Here is a 19,176-nt window from a genome sequence, read left to right as displayed (position 1 = left end):
CGACCTATCGATGTTTTTAAAATAAAATAAATGCTATCGATTTTCTTATCAACCAAAATTAAATAAATTTCTGGATATAATTCACGTATTAATAAATAAATAAAAATTTGTATCTTTAATCTTTTCATGAAAAATACATTTCTTAACGTCACCCGCAGTGCGCTCGTAAGCAGAATCGCCGATGAAATATACCAAAACATAAAATCCGATAGTTGCCGACTCTATTGTTTTTGCTATCGATGGTAAAGAAATCGATGTTTCAGTTGCATGCTTTCGCTCCATTATCACTTTTTATTTTCGGTTCGCGTTGGCAGCACCTGTCGCATAAATCAAAAACTGGCAACGCCATTCCAACAGCTGGCAGTATAGTCTAAAATTGACTGATTTTGTAATATAATGTAACACATTTCACATTTCATAAAATCACTTTAAAAAAACTTCAATCCTATGAAAATACGTAAATACAACAACTTCATGACTATTGCAACAATTTAAATTTAAAAGATATAGTTGCCAATCCGTTTAACAATTGCACTATTATTTTGCTCATCTCTAATGTCGGCACTAGAGTTGCCCTGGCCATTAACAACATCTGTGTGCTTGTGTGCTGTGTATACCAGCAAATAAATTTTTTAGCGGCGGCGTAGGCAGCGCACTGCTTCTCGTTTTCTTAATCTACATAAATCATTTTGTCGTTAGTAATTATATTTGTTTATATATATTTAATGGATGCAAGGTGCAAGATCTATGCGAAATCAGAACGCAAATGAAAAATTGCAATCGGTGAGTGCCACCTCTGCCTGTGTATGTATAATACATGCGTGTAAGTGTAGTGCATGTGTGTGTGAGGTACGCGTCTGTGCCAAAAAGCGCGGCGGCGGAATGTTGAAAATTTAATAAAATTAAGATGTTTTTTGTGTTGTTTTCTTGAATTATGAATAGCGCATAAATTAGAATTTTCTTTATGCAAGTAAATATGCTCGGATAATTCAGTCTTAATAATAAGCTAATAGCATTAGCTTAGAAAAAAGCCGATGAGTTTTGCAAAAAAAATAAGGAAAAACTCCAAGAAAATAGAAGAAGCAGAGCGCAACAAAAACGCCGAAAGCGGACGCTCAATAAATATGCAGCTGGAATAAACACTTTGTTGCATTGATTTCAATTATATGCATATACATACATATATAGATGTGCAAATGTGTTAGTATCTAAATTTTCTTCGTTGTACAAATTTGTCTTTTTATAGTTTTGTTTAAAATTGGGACGCGTAGCAAGGAAGCACGAATACACCGTTACCTATGGGAGAGGAAAAGACAGATTCTCGGGAGACAATTGCTGGAACTTCTTTGATCAATCAAGCGGACGGGGACGCTGACTGCGACGGCAACAGCGACGTCAAGAGCTCGAAGAAGAAGAGCAGCAGCGGCAGCAAAAGTACAAAAAGAAGACAACCAACTGAGCAATCTGAAAAAATAGACAACAATGTCAAAGAGAATTCAAGAACAAAAACAAATGAAACAAAATCTGGTAGCAAAAAAAGTAACAGCACAATTGGTAACGGAGATGCATTAAACGAAGTTGGCAACTCTGCTGACGAACAACAAGAACAGCAAAGTATTGTAGAAGAGAAAGAAGAGAAGCCAGCATTTAAAATAAGCATTGTGCCGCTAGAGAAACTCTTGGCACAGCCGGACAGCAGCAGCAATAACGCTCGATCAACACGCAACTCGGCGAACGTCAGAACGCCAAAAGCAAACTCAGACTCAAAGATTCTCAGTGTTCGATCGTCACGTCGCAGCCGGAACAATAACGTTTCCATTGTAGAGCTGAGTGACAGTGAAGACGACACGGATGAAGAAGACATCATAGTGCGAAATCCAATACGAGCTCGTCAAACACGCACCAATTCAACATCCTCCAGCACCAGCTCCAATAACAAGACGAAGAGCAAAGTGAGTGGAAAGAAGCCGCCGGTGAATAAGAAGAGTTTGCTCAGCAAACTGCTGATCGATAGCGATAGCAGCACTCTCAACGAGGAGCCAATTAAAAGAACGCTGCGTCGTTGTGTTGTGCGCATCCAGCGCACGAAGCTGCCTACGAAGCCGCCAGCAACAGTAGCCGAAGTCGAAGCCGAACCAGAAGTCAAAGCATCCGAAAAAACAACAAACAAAGCAGCTGCAAAAGCAAAGACAGTCGAAACAACAGCAAGCAAGGCAGCAGCTAAAGCAAAAACAGCCGAAAAAGTAACAACAAAAGCACCGGAAGCAAAAGTCGAAGTCTCCAACGACATCGACAACGGAAAGAAATCGGATTCGAAGCGAAGGATGAGCACAGATACAGAGATGGAAAAAGCGAGCACTTCAAAGCGCAATCGACGTGAGAAAAGCGCCAGTGATAGCGACAACGATTCTGATTACAAAGATGCACTAGATGATCAGGCGGAATCGGAACAAGATAGCGACGATAAACAAAACAAATCCGATGTCGAAGCTGAGGCTGAAGAGGAGGCTGCTCATAGCAGCGGCAGCGAGGTGATGCCGCAACGCAAACGTCGCACGTTTGCGGGCAAAAAGGATGCGGGTGGCTCTGCAAATGATTCATCTGATTTTGAACCCGAGGACAAGAAAAATAAAAAGAAACGGAGACGAATTAAAAAGAATTCCAGCGGCGAAAGCGATGACGATGAGAAGAACAAGAACAAGCGCAAGCACATTCGTAAAATTATCAAAACTAAAGACTTGGATCTGAGCACCAAGGAGGCGGCCAAAGAGGAGGATGATCGACGCAAACGCATCGAGGAGCGCCAAAAGCTCTATAATCGAATTTTTGAAAAATCTGAGAGTGTGGAAATCAACGAGCTAGTGCTCGACTTCGACGAGGACTCCAAGAAGGCGCTACTGCAAGTGGACAAGGGTCTGCTGAAGAAGCTGAAACCCCATCAGGTGGATGGCGTGAAGTTCATGTGGGATGCTTGCTTCGAGACGCTAAAGGAGAGCGAGAAGAACTCCGGCTCCGGTTGCATTCTGGCCCATTGCATGGGTCTGGGCAAGACCTTGCAGGTGGTTACCTTGTCGCACACGCTGCTCATCAATACGCGACGCACGGGCGTGGAACGTGTATTGGTCATCTCACCACTAAGCACTGTGAACAATTGGGCGCGGGAGTTTGTGCATTGGATGGGATTTGCTCATCGACGTGACATTGAGGTATATGACATTTCCAAATACAAGGATAAACCGACGCGCATCTTCAAGTTGCACGAATGGTTCGAGGAGGGCGGCGTCTGCATTCTGGGCTATGATATGTATCGCATTCTGGCCAACGAGAAGGCCAAAGGATTGCGCAAAAAGCAACGCGAGCAGCTGCAGCAGGCACTCGTTGATCCGGGGCCAGATCTAGTTGTTTGCGACGAGGGACATTTGCTGAAGAACGAGAAGACTTCGATTAGCAAAGCGGTCACCCGGATGCGCAGCAAACGGCGCATTGTTCTCACTGGCACGCCGCTCCAAAACAATCTCAAAGAATGTGAGTTGGCATCTAAATGACTTGTTTTCGATTGAATCTAACTAATATTTTATTCTGTTTACAGACTATTGCATGATTCAGTTCGTGAAGCCCAATCTGCTGGGCACCTACAAGGAGTATATGAATCGGTTTGTCAATCCCATTAGCAATGGCCAGTACACTGATTCCACAGACCGCGATCTGCGTCTGATGAAGCATCGGTCGCATATTCTGCACAAGCTGCTCGAGGGTTGCATTCAACGGCGTGATTACTCAGTGCTGGCTCCTTATTTGCCACCCAAGCACGAATATGTGGTGTACACCACGTTGTCAGAGTTGCAGCAGCAGCTGTATGGCTACTACATGACTACGCATCGGGATCAGGCCAGCTCCGATATCTGTGGCAAGGGAGCGCGACTGTTTCAAGATTTTCAAGACTTGCGACGCATCTGGACGCATCCGATGAATCTGCGCGTGAACAGCGACAATGTTATTGCTAAGCGTCTGCTCAGCAACGATGACTCCGATGAAATGGAAGGTTTCATATGTGACGAATCCGAGGAGGAGGACGCCGCTTCGAATTCATCGGACAGCGGCGAGTCCTTTAAGTCGGATGCTAGCTTAACGCTTGTTTCAAACGATGCCGCTGGCGGCAGCAAAGTCAAGAGTCGTAAGACCCGCAATGGTGTACGCTCTGGTATGGTGGATAGCGATTCGGATGTGGAGCTGCTGAGCGGACCAGCTGTGCAGAAGGATGATCCATCCGAGTGGTGGAAGCCATTTGTCGAGGAGAAAGAGTTGAACAACGTTAATCATTCCCCCAAGCTACTCATCCTATTGCGATTGTTGCAACAGTGCGAGGCCATCGGTGACAAGCTGTTGGTCTTCTCGCAGTCCCTGCAATCTCTCGATGTCATCGAGCATTTTCTCTCTCTGGTGGATAGCAACACCAAGGGCTACGAGTTTGAGGGTGAGTTTCAAATTACAAAATTGAATCTTCACATTTGATTTCATGTTATTCTTGATGTAGGCGATGTGGGTAACTTTAAGGGCTGCTGGTCACCTGGCGAGGATTACTTTCGTTTGGACGGATCATGCAGCGTGGAACAGCGTGAAGCCATGTGTAAGAAGTTCAACAATGCAACCAACTTACGTGCACGTCTCTTTCTCATTTCGACACGTGCTGGCGGATTGGGTATTAATCTAGTGGCTGCCAATCGTGTGGTCATCTTTGATGTCTCCTGGAATCCCTCACATGACACTCAGAGCATCTTTCGTGTGTATCGCTTCGGTCAGGTGAAGCCCTGTTACATTTATCGTTTGATTGCCATGGGCACAATGGAGCAGAAGGTCTACGAACGTCAGGTGGCCAAGCAGGCAACGGCTAAGCGTGTGATCGATGAGCAGCAAATCTCTAGGCATTACAATCAAACGGATCTAATGGAATTGTACACGTATGAGCTGAAGCCGAGCGTTGAACGAGAAATGCCTTTGCTGCCCAAAGATCGTTTGTTTGCCGAACTGCTGACAGAGCATGAGAATCTGATATTTAAGTACCACGAGCACGACTCGTTGCTCGAACAGGAGGAGCACGAGAATCTGACCGAAGAGGAGCGCAAGTCCGCTTGGGCCGAGTACGAGGCAGAGAAGACGCGTGCCGTCCAAGCATCTCAGTACATGAGCTACGATCGTAACGCCTTTGGAGCGACGGTAGCCAGTCAGTTTGGTAATGCGTCTGGCAGTGTGACCTCCAATAAGATCTTTGGCTTTCGCTCCGATATTCTGCTGCAGTTGCTAAACATGAAGATATCCAAAGACCATCCGGAATTAACTCAGAATCAGGTTATACAGCTAGTGCCTAGCTATCTGCAGCAACTGTACAATGAGATGAACAATGGAGATCCGACCATGTACAAGGACCTGCTGCAGCTGCACACGCACATCGTGCATCCCAGCGGCATGTACATGAATCCATTGCTTTATGCCAATCAGCATCCATCGGCAGCGGGCTACAATCAAGGCACTGGACAAGCAGTTGATGGAGCTGCTGCTGCGCCAAACGCAGCAAATGCAACGGGTTTTGAGGCGGACAAGGTATACGAAATTGATTAGATGTCGGAAATCAGAGGAATATACAATGATGATGCGCACACTGATTGAGTTTGGATGGATAACAAAAGCGATTACTTCATTTACACACATGTGTGGTTTTTTTTTTCGATTTCGATTTAATGTTAGTTAATGGATATCTTTTCATTGGAAACCTAAATCGAGTCGCGCGAACTCCCTTTGTTTTCTCACACAATTAAACATAAATATAGCCCATATATATAATTATATATATAGTTTGTATGCCTGACTTTAAGTTAAAAACTGTCCTAATACATTTAGAATTATATTAGATACCGATACCAATACCCAAAATCAGACAAACCCCAAAAGTAAACAAAAACAAAACAGACGAACATTATTATATGTATGAGTAATAATACCTAGATATATTAGCTATTATATACGGATCTTTCATCAAAGGTCGAATCAAAATTTAACTACACACGCAGAAGAATAACAATAAATGGCACAGAATACGATAAACATAATGCTCATTTTTAATTCAAATATTAACTAAACAATTGTTTTTTTATAAGTTTATTAAAATTTGGCTTAGGATTAAAGTTACTAACTAATTTACTTGGGCGGCAGCTTTCCCATCATACGTAACTGCTGCATTTGCTGCGCCTGCAACAGATGCTGCTGTCCTGGCTGCATCTGCCCCACCGGCGGCATTCCACCTGGCGGCATGCCACCCATCATGCCAGGACGTGGTCCAGGACCTCCCATTGGTGGCATGCCGGTGGGACAAGGCCCCGCCATCATAGGTTGTGTGGGACGATTGTGTACGCCCTGCTGGATGTCGGATAAGCATGCCTTCCACTCCTCCAGACGATTGTAGTGCTTCTGGAGCAAGGCTTCTTTACGTTGAATTTCAATGCTGAGGTCTTGATTCTCGTCCTTGATGAGCATGTACGGCTTAAGTGTGGAAACGAGAAATCTTTTTTGCAGAAAGAAAGCTTCCATTTGACGTGCCACATCGATGAAGCGATTTGTTGTCTTTTGCACTTCCAATTCGATCTCCTCCTTGTTGGTGCCGGAGTTAGGTTCTTGTTTTGTTAGCGAGAGCAGGCAGGCTTGAAAGGCTTCCTCGAACTCGTCCATTAAGTTACCGCCACCGGCTTCGTTATTTGGTGTGGACATATTGCTATTTTTTTTATTGTGCTATTTTTGTAGTATAAACACAAAAACCAATTTAAGTAATTCGCGAATCGCAAAATACGGCGTCCAACTAATATTAGGGAAGGGAGAACTATAAAGAAGGTGTATCGATATTTTAAAATTATACCAATTTAGTATTTTATATCGTTGCTTATAAACATCGCCTTGCATATTTTTAAGTTATCGATTAATCGCTGTATGGAATATTATTACTGTCTCTCTATTCCGCTAAACGCAATAATTAAATAACAAACTAAAAAATATATTTATAATGAGTGCGCGACTCATTGTTCGGAATTTCTGCACAGCTCACTGGGCGCTTAAAGCGCGTGTACCGCGTCGGGCCAATCCCGGGATTAGCTACCAGCTGCAGGAATCACAACAAAATCACGAAGCTAGCGAGGATTATGCGGACATGGAATCGGATTTTATGTCCGCCGGTCGCACATATCGCCAACACGAGGCAGAACGCCACCAAAACCGCGATCGGGTGCGTCAGTTCATGATCAAGCACAAATACTTTCGAGCTGCCAAATTACCTAACTTGCTCCTCTACGCGGAAAAGGAGCAAATTCGACTCCTACATGAACGTGATTCTGAAGAATGGAATATTGAGCGCTTAGCTGAGAGTTTTCCCGTAACACCGGAAGTTGTGCAAAAGTTGCTGCGCTCCAAGTGGCGACCACTAAATGTGGAACGCATTCGTTCACACGACGCCGGCGTAATGCGCAACTGGGCTCAATTGCGAGCTGGCAAATGTCCTGACGTGCCACCAGAGCTGTTGCAGCATCTGCAAAAGTTTGCGCAACGTCGCCAGCAGGATCTAAAGCAGTTGTCACCAGAACAGTGGCCAGCACGTCCTGAACTGCCAGTGCCCCAAACAAATGAATTTCGTGCGCTGCTGGGAAATGGACAGAACACACCAAAGCAGGTGGCATTGAACAAGCCTGGTCAGAGAGTCGAGAGTCCAAAGCGACCCGAAGGCGATGAGGAAACATATTTGCTAGACAAGGTGACGAACAAGCGTAAAATGCGCCTGCAAGAGCTTAAAGAACTCCAGCTGTTGCCCCAACAAAATCCCGACCTAGACAGGCCATTGCCCAATCCCAGCGGCACTGGTATCCTGCCCAACTTTGTGCAGAAGTTCGAGCCCAGTGAAGTAGTTGTCAGCGTGGCAGATCAGCGCAAGTACGAAATGAGCAGGATAAAGGACCGCATTGTGATACCACGCAAGTTATATAGCGAGGGTGCCACATATCGTGTGGAGGACGCCTACTACGATGATGATGGCGAATTCTTGTACCGTGTGCCTGGCATGACTGGTGGAAAATCGAGATGATTTATTTAAAAAAATAGTTAAAATTTTTTCGTTTTTATAGATAATCTTTTTGTGAATAAGTTGAGGCTCAATACAAAGCATGTTTTTCAATTCAACAAACCAGTTGTTATACATTAAGTTATTAAATGGATAAATTCAAAATAAAGCACAACATTTTATTATAAAAATACAAATAGTTAACCATTTCTCATATATTATATATTTATAATTCTTTCTCCTGATTTATTGATAAAACTGACAGTCTGTCTTGCTTACTATCCAGATAGTCAGAGCTTATGAAAGACATGAACCAGTTTGTCGTTTTAAATCAAGCAGGCTGGCTTGATATAGATTCAATTAATCATCTATTAAATACATACATGATTTATGATTTTCTGATTTCAAAATACCACATTTTATTTTTTAGAATAGAAATAGTTGTCATGTCAGTAATAGTAGTAGATTCATGTATTCAGTGATTGAAAGCCGCTGCGATTAAATCGCTGCCAGCTAAAAGTTTATCAGATGCAACAGTTATTTGGGCTTTCGTCAGCTTGGCCACCAAGTCACAGGCGGCAATTTCTGCATAGCTTGCACCGCCTACCACAAACACAAACAAGTTTCGCAGCCGCAGAGGGAACACATCATTGGCTTCGCCTGTTGCTGTCTTGATTTGCGCTGCATAGGCTTTAGGAGTAGTTGTCTGTCCTCCAGGTACACACATTTGCAGGCCCTCGATCATGGCCAGTTTGGTGGCCAATTGATCGGCGTTGCTGGCATTGAGCAGAATGGAACACAGTTGTGCTATTAGAGGTACATAAGTGCCGTTGAATACAAAGCTGGGACAGGTTTTGGAAGCAGCTCGAGCTGCGGCGTCCACGCCAGCTGCAGTTGCCTGCTCGGCATCTGCAGAGGAGGCTAGCAGCTTAAGACGATTGGCGTTAGCCTGGAATTCCGTTTGCTGGAACTTAGGCAACGGCAAGTTCGACAGCAGTTTCGTTGAACTCTTGCGTTCCGGTTGCAAGGCAGGCAAAAGTCCGGCCTGCGATAATTGCTGAAAGACGCAGAGCTCGCGATGCCCAAACATATTGCAATAGTTGCGGGCGAAGTGCTGTAGTTCATCGGGCGCAACTCCAACACACAAATGCAGTAGGCATAGCAGACGTAACGTGTTGTACCGTTGTCCATCAGTGGTCAGTAGCATCTCAATCTCAGACAGCAGACGTTTGCGTGAAACATTGTTTAAGATGTCCTCCTCTAGGGTCTGCAGATGCCGAAAGTTGCCTAGCATTTTTATAACAATCTCGGACGCATTCAGGTGCCGCAACACTTTGGCTTTTAGCTCGGTTAGCTTGGGCAACTTGCGGGCCACATAATCGTGCATTTCCTCCAGCTTCAAGTCATTTAGTTTCTGCACTTCTAGACTCAAGGTCTTGACCTGTGCTCGTACAGAGCTACTTGCCTGGGCAAAGTGTTTGTAGCGATTCTCGCCATAGAACTCATCACAGGCGCTATTTAGGCGAATGCTGCTTGGCTTGCTGCTGGACTTGGGCGGATATTCGGACTTTCCCTGGAGTAGCTGCACCTTCTGGCTGCTTATTTTATTGTTGGCATTGTCAATGCTGATTTCTCCAGCGCGCAATTGAAATACCTCGAGCAACAGGCCAGCATAAATAGCAGGCGTAAGCAGCGTCGATGCATAATCCTTATCACGATCAATGATGAGCCAAGCGCCAAAGTCTGGTGGGTTTACTGCCTGGGGCACTGGACCCAGGGCTTGCAGCTCGTGCAGCAACTGCGCCGAGTGGCTGCCAAATGTAAGCGTTAGCGCAGACTGTCCACAAATCATTTGCAGCAGCCTCAAACTCTGAGCGACAGCAGGCAAGGCTGAACTATTTCCTTGGAGGTAAAGACATTCGTATAGCTGCAATTAAAAATACACAAATTAGTATTATTATTATATTATATAGTATATCTGTTCCATAGCTTCGTCGTCATTTGTACACGATTCAATTATGTAAGCTTGCACAAGTAGGATCTTGAGCCTCTTAGCTTTTACAATTTGGGGTCGTTGATTATTTAACTAGTCGAGACAATTAACTTAACAAATACAAAGAGATTTAGCACTAACAATAATACACTACTAACTACCGCTTAAGAATGTCTTTAGATCATCCAACCTCTTAAAACATTTTTACAAAAATTGTTCCTGAGGTTATCCAAAATCTTAGTAAGTTGATGTTAAACCTCTTGCTACGACAGTCTCTCAGCCTATATCAAACAATAATTAACCCTATATATCTTTTAACTATGTTGAATACATTTTTAATACGTTATCCACACAGTATTTTCCACCTAAACTCCAGTTTGTTTTTTAGTATAAAATGTATTTCCCCGAAGACTTATCTGAAATTGAATATTACTAACAATTCGTCACTAATTACTCACATTGGGCAACTCCAGACTCAGCACGCCATGATCCAGATAGATGAAATCCCAGTTGTAATGATGTAGCTGCACCAGACCCCAGAGCCCCGCCTGTTCTAGCAGCGCATGGAAATAGGCATAGCATCTGGGTACACAAATTAAGTGAAACATGCGTAACGCCAGATCGGGTGACTCACTGGACGACATCGATGACATGGCCAGCGGCTGTAATTGGCGTAACAGCGTTTGATACGTGTCCAGCGTGCTTCGTATCATGTAGATGTGCACTTGGTCAGCATCTCGCGGCACACGTTGCTTGGCATCGAGCTTGTAAATGCGCTGAATGCCTTTCAGCCTGCAAATTGAAGACTTCGTGGCCAGTGTCCAGAATGTGTAGATCGTATTGCAAGACTTACTTTAGCCAGGAGGCGGTGCAAACATGTTCCAGCGGCTTGATAAGCTCAGGCTCCAAGATTAGTTCCTTTTTGCCCGGTATTGAGCATAGTATGGCCTGCAACTGCACAGCCACACAATCATTTTTTTTATTTGATTGATATTATTTAAATGGATGCACACGCACCTTTTCCTGGGCAACCAGTTGAAATCCTTGCAGCTTCTTATCCAGCGTCACATCCATTTGTGGGCATCAACAAATTGTTGATTGTTGTCAACAACTGTTTTGGTAAAATGTATCGATTAGTATCTTGCACCATTTATCGATATCGCTTACAGTAAACCGACTGCTCGATTTGTAAATAATGGGATTATTTAATTTGCACTATTCCAATTAAGTTGAATAATAATAGTTAGCATAATACATGTATTATGATGTAATTTTAATTTAAATAAATTTATTTAATTTTATATATACATATGTATATATATATATATATATATATATATATATATATATATATATATATATATTATTATGTATTCATGATCGTTTAAATAGAAATGTCTACTTGTATTATGGTGTAAATTTCAGCATATTTTCAAAATATTGGTTATTTTATATAAATTATAATTATTTTATTATTCTGATTAAATTTCCAACAAGATTTGTGATTTTACCTATTGCTCGTATGCAATGTGAAATTCAGTGCTTGCAGTGTATTCAATAAAGCTTTTATGTTCGCAAGCTTTCGAATTGTTTTGTTTGGTGAAATAACTTCAGTGTGTGGAAAGCTTTGAACCATGCATTTTGTGAAATTACAAGAAAAGCTTTGGTCAGAATCGATAAAATGCTTTGTTTTGATCATTGCACCAGTTGACTGCAAAGTTTTCATTACTTTACATTGCTGAGAAGTCTCTTGTACATACTCGTAATTGTTAACACTATCTTATCAATGACGGACCAAAACAATGAATTCACTGCGGATGAGTTGGAGGCGCCTTCCTGGTTAAATACGCAGTTTTTGGAGCAGGTGCTGAGCAAACATGAGGGTGATGAACAATTGGCGGTAAAAACCATAAAAGTCTCACCGGCGACTTTGAAGGGAGATCACTATGCAAGCATAATGTTTCGAGTCGTTGTGGAATACACAAACAAGCAGGGAAATGCATCTAAGTCGCTGATCGTTAAGACGATGCCAGAAGTGGAGGGCTTCAAGAAGGAGCAACTTGGCGAGTCGCACATCTTTCGCACGGAGATTGGAATGTACACAGAAGTCCTTCCGAAATTCGAAGCTGTACTTCGGGAAGCTGGCGATAACACATCATTGTGTGTTCCCTGCATTTATCACAGCTTGGAACCACAACAAGTGATGATTTTTGACGATTTGGTTCCCTTGGGCTATATTGTCGTGCGTGATCGGGAGCCCACCATGGATGAAGTGCGTCTAGCTTTTTCGAAGCTGGCCAAATGGCATGCTGTGAGCTTTAAGATGCTCAAGGATCAACCAGAAGTATTTCAAAAATTCAAATACAGTTTGATGGAGTTACCAAAAATTACGGAAGATCCCTTTATGTACGGTATTGATTTTTTCATCAGAATGCTGGATGAAGTACCTGATTTAAAGGGCTATAAGCCGAGTCTTGAAAGGATCCGAGAGAATTTGGTAGAAAATTTTCGGGCGCCATTTGTCGAGCATCGTGAGAATCGTCAAGATGATGCCTTTTATGTACTTTGCCATGGAGATCTTTACATCAGGAACATGATGTTCAAGCATGATAAAGTTACAAATGTTGCGGAAGATTGTATGCTTATCGATTTCCAAATGAGCAATGTGGGTCCAATGCCAAATGATATCATTTATGCAACCTATCAGATGCTCTCTCCTGATCAGAGGCAAAACCATCTTGAGGAATTGATTCGCTTTTATTTTTCTATTTTTACTGATACCTTGAAGAAAATTAATTACAAGGGAGAATTACCGCTCTTGGAAACATTCCAACAACAATATTTCCGGCAGAAGCACTTGGGTAAGATAATAGTGCGATTGAACGAAAATTTGGTATAAGTGATATTATTTACAACCTTTATTACAGAAATATTTCTGCTGACCACTTTCCTGCCATTAAGGTATTACATTAAGTCGGGAAAACACAAATCCGACGACGTTACTCAATGGCGAGAAAATGATGAGTTAAGGCAAAACTTTTACCGGATTGAAGGTTACGTTGAAGAGACTCGAAATTTGTTAAAACGCTTTGCTCAACGCGGATACTTTGACTAATTGACTATGAAAAAGTGCTATAAATATTATTTTTTCCCTCATTGAAATTTGCCAATAAATTTTGACTTCTACTAGGTCAGTTACTTGCTATATTATCATCAAAGATATTTGCGATGTTCCTTATCAGAACCACATTTGAAAAAATTAACATTTGGTAGATTAAAAAAAAATTACAAAGCATATTTTAAAGTAATCAATGAATAAAACACAAAATGTGGGTGCTAGACGGTAAGATACCCAATGTCATGAGTTCAATAGAGTACTTTATCTACAGAACATCATTTGGGTCTAATTTCTAAGCGACAACAATCTCTGCTTAAAATCTCGTAGATCTCGGAGTTATATGCATGGCTATATTATTTCGATTCTTGACGTTGATCAAGTATGTAGAATGGTGTCTGAGTTAGATGTCTTCATTTGTTTGTTATCAACAATTATTGTTGTCATAAAGAAATAACAATCTATGGGTAACTTAACTCCAAGTCATTATTAGATTGCAAAAAAAAAAAAAAATGTTTCGTATTATTTCACAATAATCTGAATAGTTTCTTCACTTAATAAGTATTTGATAAAAGCGGCAAACATCTTATACAAATCGTATAAAACGTAGCCTCCCACAGAGCTTTGCTCACTTCTTATCACAATACCGTATTGACCACTTCGGGAAGTCTATTTCTTTCGTTAAAAAAGACCTAAGTAAAATGGCATCGAAGACAAATAATAATGACTTTAATGCCGATGAACTGGTAGCGCCAGAGTGGCTAAATGCAGAGTTCTTACGGGATGTATTAATAAAGCATTTAAAGGCGCCAGAATTGAAAGTTTTGGATGTTGTGATGTCTCCAGCGAGTGCTAAAGGAGATCACTATGCAAGTGTGATGTTCCGTTCAAAAGTTGTGTTCGAAACCCAAAAAGGAAAATTCTCGAAATCGTTAATTATCAAGACCATGCCCGAACAGGAGGGTCATAAAAAAGAAATGCTGAGTAATTCTCACATCTTTGAAACAGAAATTGGCATGTACACCAAAGCGTTGCCCAAGTTTGAGGAGATTTTGCGGCAGTCTGGAGATGAGACTAAGTTATGCACGCAATGTTTGTATCATAGTTTGGAGCCACGACAAGTTATGATTTTCGATGATCTTGTAGTGGAGGGTTACACGGTCATAAGAGATCGGAGAGCGACTATCGAGGAGTTAAAGGCTGCTTATACAAAATTGGCTAAGATTCATGCAGTGAGCTTTAAGATTCTAAATGAGGTAAGACAATCAAAAGAGCATATTAATTGAATATCTACTAATGGTAATATTATATTCCAGAATCCCGATTACCTTAAAGAATTTAAAAATTCAATAACTTCCATGCCTAATATTTTGACTGACCCTTTTATGACATCGGGAATTACCAATTTCCTGGGTCTAATTGATTCGGTTCCAGAGTTTGCCAAATATAAGCCCTATTTTAGAGGCATTGAGAAAGATATTGTTCAACAATTTATTGATATCATAGATGAGTATAGATCAAATCGTCAATCGGATGGTTATTATATTTTGTGCCATGGGGACTTCCATTTACGTAATATGATGTTTAAGCATAACTCAACTGGTGGCCTGGAAGATTGTATGCTTCTGGATTATCAAATGAGTAATGTTTGTCCACCATCCGTCGATATCCTTTACTCTATTTATATGCTAATGGGTCCGGATGAACGTCGAAATCATCACAAGGAACTTATTAACTTTTACTTCAACACGTTCGTCGAGACTTTAGAAAAAATTGGTTTTAAGGGTGAGCTACCGAATTATGTGGACTTTTGGCGACAATTATACCGTCATAAAATTTTTGGTAAGTATGATTAGGAAATCCTCAAATTTATGACTATATTAATTTTTATATAATTTCAGAAATGTTTTACCTTACATTGTTGCCAATGCCATTTGCAGCCGAGGCAAGAGACATCGATCTTTCTCAGATGATGACGAGCAATGAAGTTCGTAAAAAAGCTTTTTTTCATCGAAAAATATGTTGAAGAAGTGAAGTATTTGCTTCCCAGATTTGAAAAGTTGGGTTACTTCAAATAGTGTTTACCACATTTGTAAATTATTTAATGAATTACTATTTAAAAAAGTAATAAATACACTTATGATAAATCCTTACTTTGTCATCTGAATATAGGCTTGGCTTATCGTCCCATTTTTCTTTTCAATGTTTAGATAGGGGAATTGAATACTTAAAGATAAGTTATCTTCAAACCAACAACTCTAAGAAAAACCATTTAATTCTTAAATCGATTACAAGATACGCCTTGCCAATTGGCTTGCAATCACAATACTTATCAGACACCAAAGCAAAACACATAATCTGTACACACATATATTTATTTGAATGCGAGTTGAAAGACAGTTACTTTAAACAAGTATGTTAAGAAAACTACAGTCGAGTGGGCTCGACGGTGAGATTCCCGATTCCCAATTTTAAATAAAACCGTATTCGAAAAATAAAAACTAACTAAAATCCTTCAGCCGGCACAAAGCTATAAAAAATCGACTAATTGTGGATTATCTTGATATTAAATTGTATTAATAAAATTTTTATCTGCCAATTAAATGATGAAACTTTTGGTCTTTTAGTCGTTAAGATTCACACAAAATTATTATTAAGAAGAAATAAATATTTTAACACTTCATATTTTATAAAGTTAAACATTTAATTAATTTTAATTTTTAATTCATTGTACTTTTTATACCCGCTACCCATAGGGTAGAAGGGTATTATAACTTTGTGCCGGCAGGAAATGTATGTAACAGGCAGAAGGAGGAATCTCCGACCCTATAAAGTATATATATTCTTGATCAGCGTCAACAGCCGAGACGATATAGCCATGTCCGTCTGTGTGTCTGTCCGTCTGTGTGTCTGTCCGTCCGTCCGTATGAACACCTAGATCTCAGAGACTATAAGAGATAGAGCTATAATTTTTTTTTTCGACAGCATTTGTTATGTTTGCACGCAGATCAAGTTTGTTTCAAATTTTTGCCACGCCCACTTCCGCCCCCGCAAATCAAAAAAATCGAATAACACGCGTAAATTTAAAGCTAGAGTTGCGAATTTTGGTATATACTATAATTAGTATAGTAGTTATGATTCCTGAAAATTTGGTTGCGATCAGATAAAAGTTGTGGAAGTTATTAAAGAAATACTTTTGTATGGGCAAAAACGCCTACTTATAAGGGGTCTTAGTTGCTTTGGCCGACAATCTGGTACATTGTGTCGTCTATGGTATATTTTGAATGGTGTGCTGTATCGATATACCAAACATACCAGTTGGTAGTATTTTTTTTTAGTATTTTCGGTATATTTTGAAAATAATACCGCAATATTTTCCCTTTTTTAAAAATGGGTAGCGGGTATCTCACAGTCGAGCACATTCGACTGTAACTTTCTTACTTGTTTCTATCTGCATGTAGGTGTATCAACTGATAATCATAAAAAAGACAGATCAATTTTAATTTGAAAGCGTTGATAGTTTTCACCAACAATGATTTAGTATTGAGTTAAATTTTGCAATCATAAATACATTTGGAGAACGAGCTTTTCAAAGCTTGAAAGCTTCACTGCCCAACCACTTACTATGTATATATAGCGGCCAGTGAAAGAGAGCTCATTCAGTAACCTGCCATCTGTTGAATTGTTGACCTGGCACTTCTATTATCGAAATTTTTCTTATTGTACAACTAAAAGAAATGGATTCGTCAACGAATAATGATAATTACAATGCTGACGAGTTGGAGGCACCTGAGTGGCTTAATACGCAGTACTTCGAAGAAGTGATCAAGCAATATGAGTATGCGCCGGAAGTCAAAGTAACTGAACTAAAGATCTCACCAGCAAGTGCCAAAGGAGATCACTATGCCAGCGTTATGTTTAGAGGTAACATCTCGTATACCACCCAGAAAGGCGAGTTCTCCAAGTCTCTTATCATCAAGACGATGCCTGAAGTGGAGGGCCACAAAAAAGACATGCTTGGTGACTCACATCTCTTTAAAACGGAGATAGGAATGTACACCAAAGTATTGCCTAAGTTTGAGAAAATACTGCGTGAAGTGGGGGATGAGACGAAGCTGTGTGCCCCATGTGTGTATTACAGCCTGGAACCTCGCCAAGTGATAATCTTTGAAGATCTAGTGCCACAAGGCTACACTGTCATGAGAGATCGAGATCCAACTGTAGAGGAGCTGAAGGCGGTGTTTACGAAGCTAGCTAAACTGCATGCAATTAGCTTTCACATTTTACATGAGGTACGTATAAATTATCATTCTCTTTAGCACAAATTAAGTAAGAGATATTTCTTTTCCAGAATCCGGAATATCTTCAAGAATTTAAGTATGGTCTTTTTGAAATGCCAAATATCATAGAAGACCCCATTGTCACAGCAGGAATTTCCAATTTTATTGAAATGCTAAAAAAATTCCCTGAGTACTTAAAATATGTACCAATTTTTGAGCGTTTAAATAACGACCATTTGGATCGCTTAAAGTTGGTAATGCAAGAATATCGACTAAACAAAAAACCTAATGGATACTATGTTCTCTGTCATGGGGACTTTCACCTGCGTAACATGATGTTTAAGCATAACCCGACTAATGGATCCTTCGAAGATATCATGTTACTGGACTACCAAATAAGCAATTTGTGTCCTATAACAGTTGATCTGATTTACTCCATTTATATGCTGATGGGAGCTGAGTGTCGTAAAAATAACTACAAGGATCTGTTAAACTTTTACTTTAAAACTTTTGTCGAAACTCTACAGAAAATTGGATTTAAGGGAGAATTACCGAATTCCGCAGAGTTTTGGAAACAAATGGCACAACACAAAGCTTACGGTAAGTTCCAACAATGTATAGATAAAATGAAGTAATAACTATTTGTTTTTATGTTTTTCTAGATATTTTTCTACTTACAACATTTTTCCCAATGATATGTGCCGTTAAAAATAATACATTCGACCCCAATGAGGTGATGCAAAGTAATGATTTTCGACAAAAGATGTACTTCTTAGATTTATTCTTAGGGGAGGTTAAATATTTAATTCCTAGATTTGAGGAATTGGGCTATTTGGATTAAACAATATAGAGTTTTTAATATATCAACTATATTGATCCATAAACTTTAAAAGCGCTTTTTTATGATCAGAAAATGTTTTCCAAACCAATTACAAATCTGCATATACGAGGGCTGTGAGAAACGAACATTTTGAAGCTTTTTCGGCTATAAATATTATTAAAGGGGTTAAAGGATATTTTGTTCATCTATTTGTTCACATATTGTCAATTTTAAATACATGCCGAACATCAAACAATACATATCTATGAGCTTCAGCTACTCAAGTTGTAAAATAGCCATTGAGCTTTTAACTGGGAATTGGGAAGGATGAAAGTTTAAAACAAACTTGATTTGCGTGGAAGCAACTGTTGTCGAAAAAAATTATTTCTCTATCTCTTTTAGTCTTTGAGATCAACGGACGGACAGACAGTCAAACAAATAGACAGACAGACGTGGCTATATCGTCTCCGCTGATCAAGAATAAAAATTTTAGGGGGTCGGAGATGCCTGCTTCTGTCTGTTACATACATTTTAAATTGAATTAAAAAATAATTAATCTGCCATTTAAATTATGATATTTTTGGTCTTTTAGCCTATAAGATTCACACACACGGATTGAGAGACAGTCGTACGAATTTATTATTAAGAAGAAATTATTATTTTACCATTTCATATTTTATAAAGTAAAAAATTTTAATTGACGTTCCAGATTTTCGTATTTTTTTTTTAAACTTATTATTTTCTATAGATGTTCTCAACAACTTGCTTTGTTCCCTTTTTATCTGCATTTAAGTGTAGCAACTGATAGTCATAAAAAGACAGATCAATATTCATTTAAAAGCGTTGTTAGTTTTCACCAACAATGATTTAATTTTG

The 19,176-nt window shown here is 40.1% G+C and overlaps 7 protein-coding genes across 7 annotated transcripts; 5 read left to right on the top strand and 2 right to left on the bottom strand.

Annotated features, from left to right (window-relative positions):
- Positions 1-572: 572 nt before the first annotated feature.
- On the top strand, positions 573-5,802 carry LOC132786614 (transcriptional regulator ATRX homolog). The gene is made up of 4 exons (XM_060793182.1): positions 573-783; positions 1,247-3,525; positions 3,590-4,474; positions 4,535-5,802. The coding sequence occupies exons 2-4, from the start codon at positions 1,299-1,301 to the stop codon at positions 5,614-5,616; spliced, it is 4,194 nt and encodes a 1,397-aa protein (XP_060649165.1). The 5' UTR covers positions 573-783; positions 1,247-1,298; the 3' UTR covers positions 5,617-5,802.
- A 288-nt stretch (positions 5,803-6,090) lies between these two features.
- On the bottom strand, positions 6,091-6,869 carry LOC132786629 (mediator of RNA polymerase II transcription subunit 28). Its single transcript, XM_060793205.1, has one exon. It carries the CDS (start codon positions 6,757-6,759, stop codon positions 6,193-6,195), a length of 567 nt encoding a protein of 188 aa, XP_060649188.1. The 5' UTR covers positions 6,760-6,869; the 3' UTR covers positions 6,091-6,192.
- Positions 6,870-6,958: 89 nt separating this feature from the next.
- Positions 6,959-8,251, top strand: LOC132786626 (neugrin). The gene has a single exon (XM_060793202.1). The coding sequence runs from the start codon at positions 7,049-7,051 to the stop codon at positions 8,114-8,116; it is 1,068 nt and encodes a 355-aa protein (XP_060649185.1). The 5' UTR covers positions 6,959-7,048; the 3' UTR covers positions 8,117-8,251.
- Positions 8,252-8,261: 10 nt separating this feature from the next.
- Positions 8,262-11,212, bottom strand: LOC132786619 (vacuolar protein sorting-associated protein 33B). The gene is made up of 4 exons (XM_060793192.1): positions 11,103-11,212; positions 10,939-11,039; positions 10,544-10,877; positions 8,262-10,019 (listed from the first exon to the last, which is right to left on the bottom strand). Exons 1-4 carry the CDS (start codon positions 11,157-11,159, stop codon positions 8,568-8,570), a joined length of 1,944 nt encoding a protein of 647 aa, XP_060649175.1. The 5' UTR covers positions 11,160-11,212; the 3' UTR covers positions 8,262-8,567.
- A 503-nt stretch (positions 11,213-11,715) lies between these two features.
- On the top strand, positions 11,716-13,309 carry LOC132786583 (uncharacterized). Its single transcript, XM_060793145.1, has 2 exons — positions 11,716-12,946; positions 13,013-13,309. Exons 1-2 carry the CDS (start codon positions 11,872-11,874, stop codon positions 13,198-13,200), a joined length of 1,263 nt encoding a protein of 420 aa, XP_060649128.1. The 5' UTR covers positions 11,716-11,871; the 3' UTR covers positions 13,201-13,309.
- Positions 13,310-13,640: 331 nt separating this feature from the next.
- LOC132786584 (uncharacterized) lies at positions 13,641-15,575 on the top strand. Its single transcript, XM_060793146.1, has 3 exons — positions 13,641-14,456; positions 14,517-15,042; positions 15,102-15,575. The coding sequence occupies exons 1-3, from the start codon at positions 13,902-13,904 to the stop codon at positions 15,224-15,226; spliced, it is 1,206 nt and encodes a 401-aa protein (XP_060649129.1). The 5' UTR covers positions 13,641-13,901; the 3' UTR covers positions 15,227-15,575.
- A 1,298-nt stretch (positions 15,576-16,873) lies between these two features.
- LOC132784558 (uncharacterized) lies at positions 16,874-18,965 on the top strand. Its single transcript, XM_060790240.1, has 3 exons — positions 16,874-17,492; positions 17,552-18,080; positions 18,143-18,965. Exons 1-3 carry the CDS (start codon positions 16,938-16,940, stop codon positions 18,319-18,321), a joined length of 1,263 nt encoding a protein of 420 aa, XP_060646223.1. The 5' UTR covers positions 16,874-16,937; the 3' UTR covers positions 18,322-18,965.
- Positions 18,966-19,176: the final 211 nt, after the last annotated feature.

Source organism: Drosophila nasuta, chromosome 2R (assembly GCF_023558535.2).
Source record: "Drosophila nasuta strain 15112-1781.00 chromosome 2R, ASM2355853v1, whole genome shotgun sequence".
Taxonomy (NCBI): domain Eukaryota; kingdom Metazoa; phylum Arthropoda; class Insecta; order Diptera; family Drosophilidae; genus Drosophila; species Drosophila nasuta.
The sequence above is the reverse complement of the archived record's forward strand: the minus strand, read 5'-3'. Positions and strand labels throughout refer to the sequence as shown.

Bases quoted from the DNA above. Each gene is read 5' to 3' on its own strand.
- LOC132784558 (XM_060790240.1), top strand. From the start codon at position 16,938: ATGGATTCGTCAACGAATAATGATAATTACAATGCTGACGAGTTGGAG. The intron at 17,493-17,551 runs GTACGTATAAAT...TTTCTTTTCCAG, and splicing joins GCTTTCACATTTTACATGAG to AATCCGGAATATCTTCAAGA. The intron at 18,081-18,142 runs GTAAGTTCCAAC...ATGTTTTTCTAG, and splicing joins GGCACAACACAAAGCTTACG to ATATTTTTCTACTTACAACA.
- LOC132786614 (XM_060793182.1), top strand. From the start codon at position 1,299: ATGGGAGAGGAAAAGACAGATTCTCGGGAGACAATTGCTGGAACTTCT. The intron at 3,526-3,589 runs GTGAGTTGGCAT...TTCTGTTTACAG, and splicing joins CCAAAACAATCTCAAAGAAT to ACTATTGCATGATTCAGTTC. The intron at 4,475-4,534 runs GTGAGTTTCAAA...TTCTTGATGTAG, and splicing joins CAAGGGCTACGAGTTTGAGG to GCGATGTGGGTAACTTTAAG.
- LOC132786619 (XM_060793192.1), bottom strand. From the start codon at position 11,159: ATGGATGTGACGCTGGATAAGAAGCTGCAAGGATTTCAACTGGTTGCC. The intron at 11,040-11,102 runs GTGCGTGTGCAT...GTGGCTGTGCAG, and splicing joins AACTGGTTGCCCAGGAAAAG to TTGCAGGCCATACTATGCTC. The intron at 10,878-10,938 runs GTAAGTCTTGCA...TTCAATTTGCAG, and splicing joins TGCACCGCCTCCTGGCTAAA to GCTGAAAGGCATTCAGCGCA.
- LOC132786626 (XM_060793202.1), top strand. From the start codon at position 7,049: ATGAGTGCGCGACTCATTGTTCGGAATTTCTGCACAGCTCACTGGGCG.
- LOC132786583 (XM_060793145.1), top strand. From the start codon at position 11,872: ATGACGGACCAAAACAATGAATTCACTGCGGATGAGTTGGAGGCGCCT. The intron at 12,947-13,012 runs GTAAGATAATAG...CCTTTATTACAG, and splicing joins TTTCCGGCAGAAGCACTTGG to AAATATTTCTGCTGACCACT.
- LOC132786629 (XM_060793205.1), bottom strand. From the start codon at position 6,759: ATGTCCACACCAAATAACGAAGCCGGTGGCGGTAACTTAATGGACGAG.
- LOC132786584 (XM_060793146.1), top strand. From the start codon at position 13,902: ATGGCATCGAAGACAAATAATAATGACTTTAATGCCGATGAACTGGTA. The intron at 14,457-14,516 runs GTAAGACAATCA...ATTATATTCCAG, and splicing joins GCTTTAAGATTCTAAATGAG to AATCCCGATTACCTTAAAGA. The intron at 15,043-15,101 runs GTAAGTATGATT...ATATAATTTCAG, and splicing joins ATACCGTCATAAAATTTTTG to AAATGTTTTACCTTACATTG.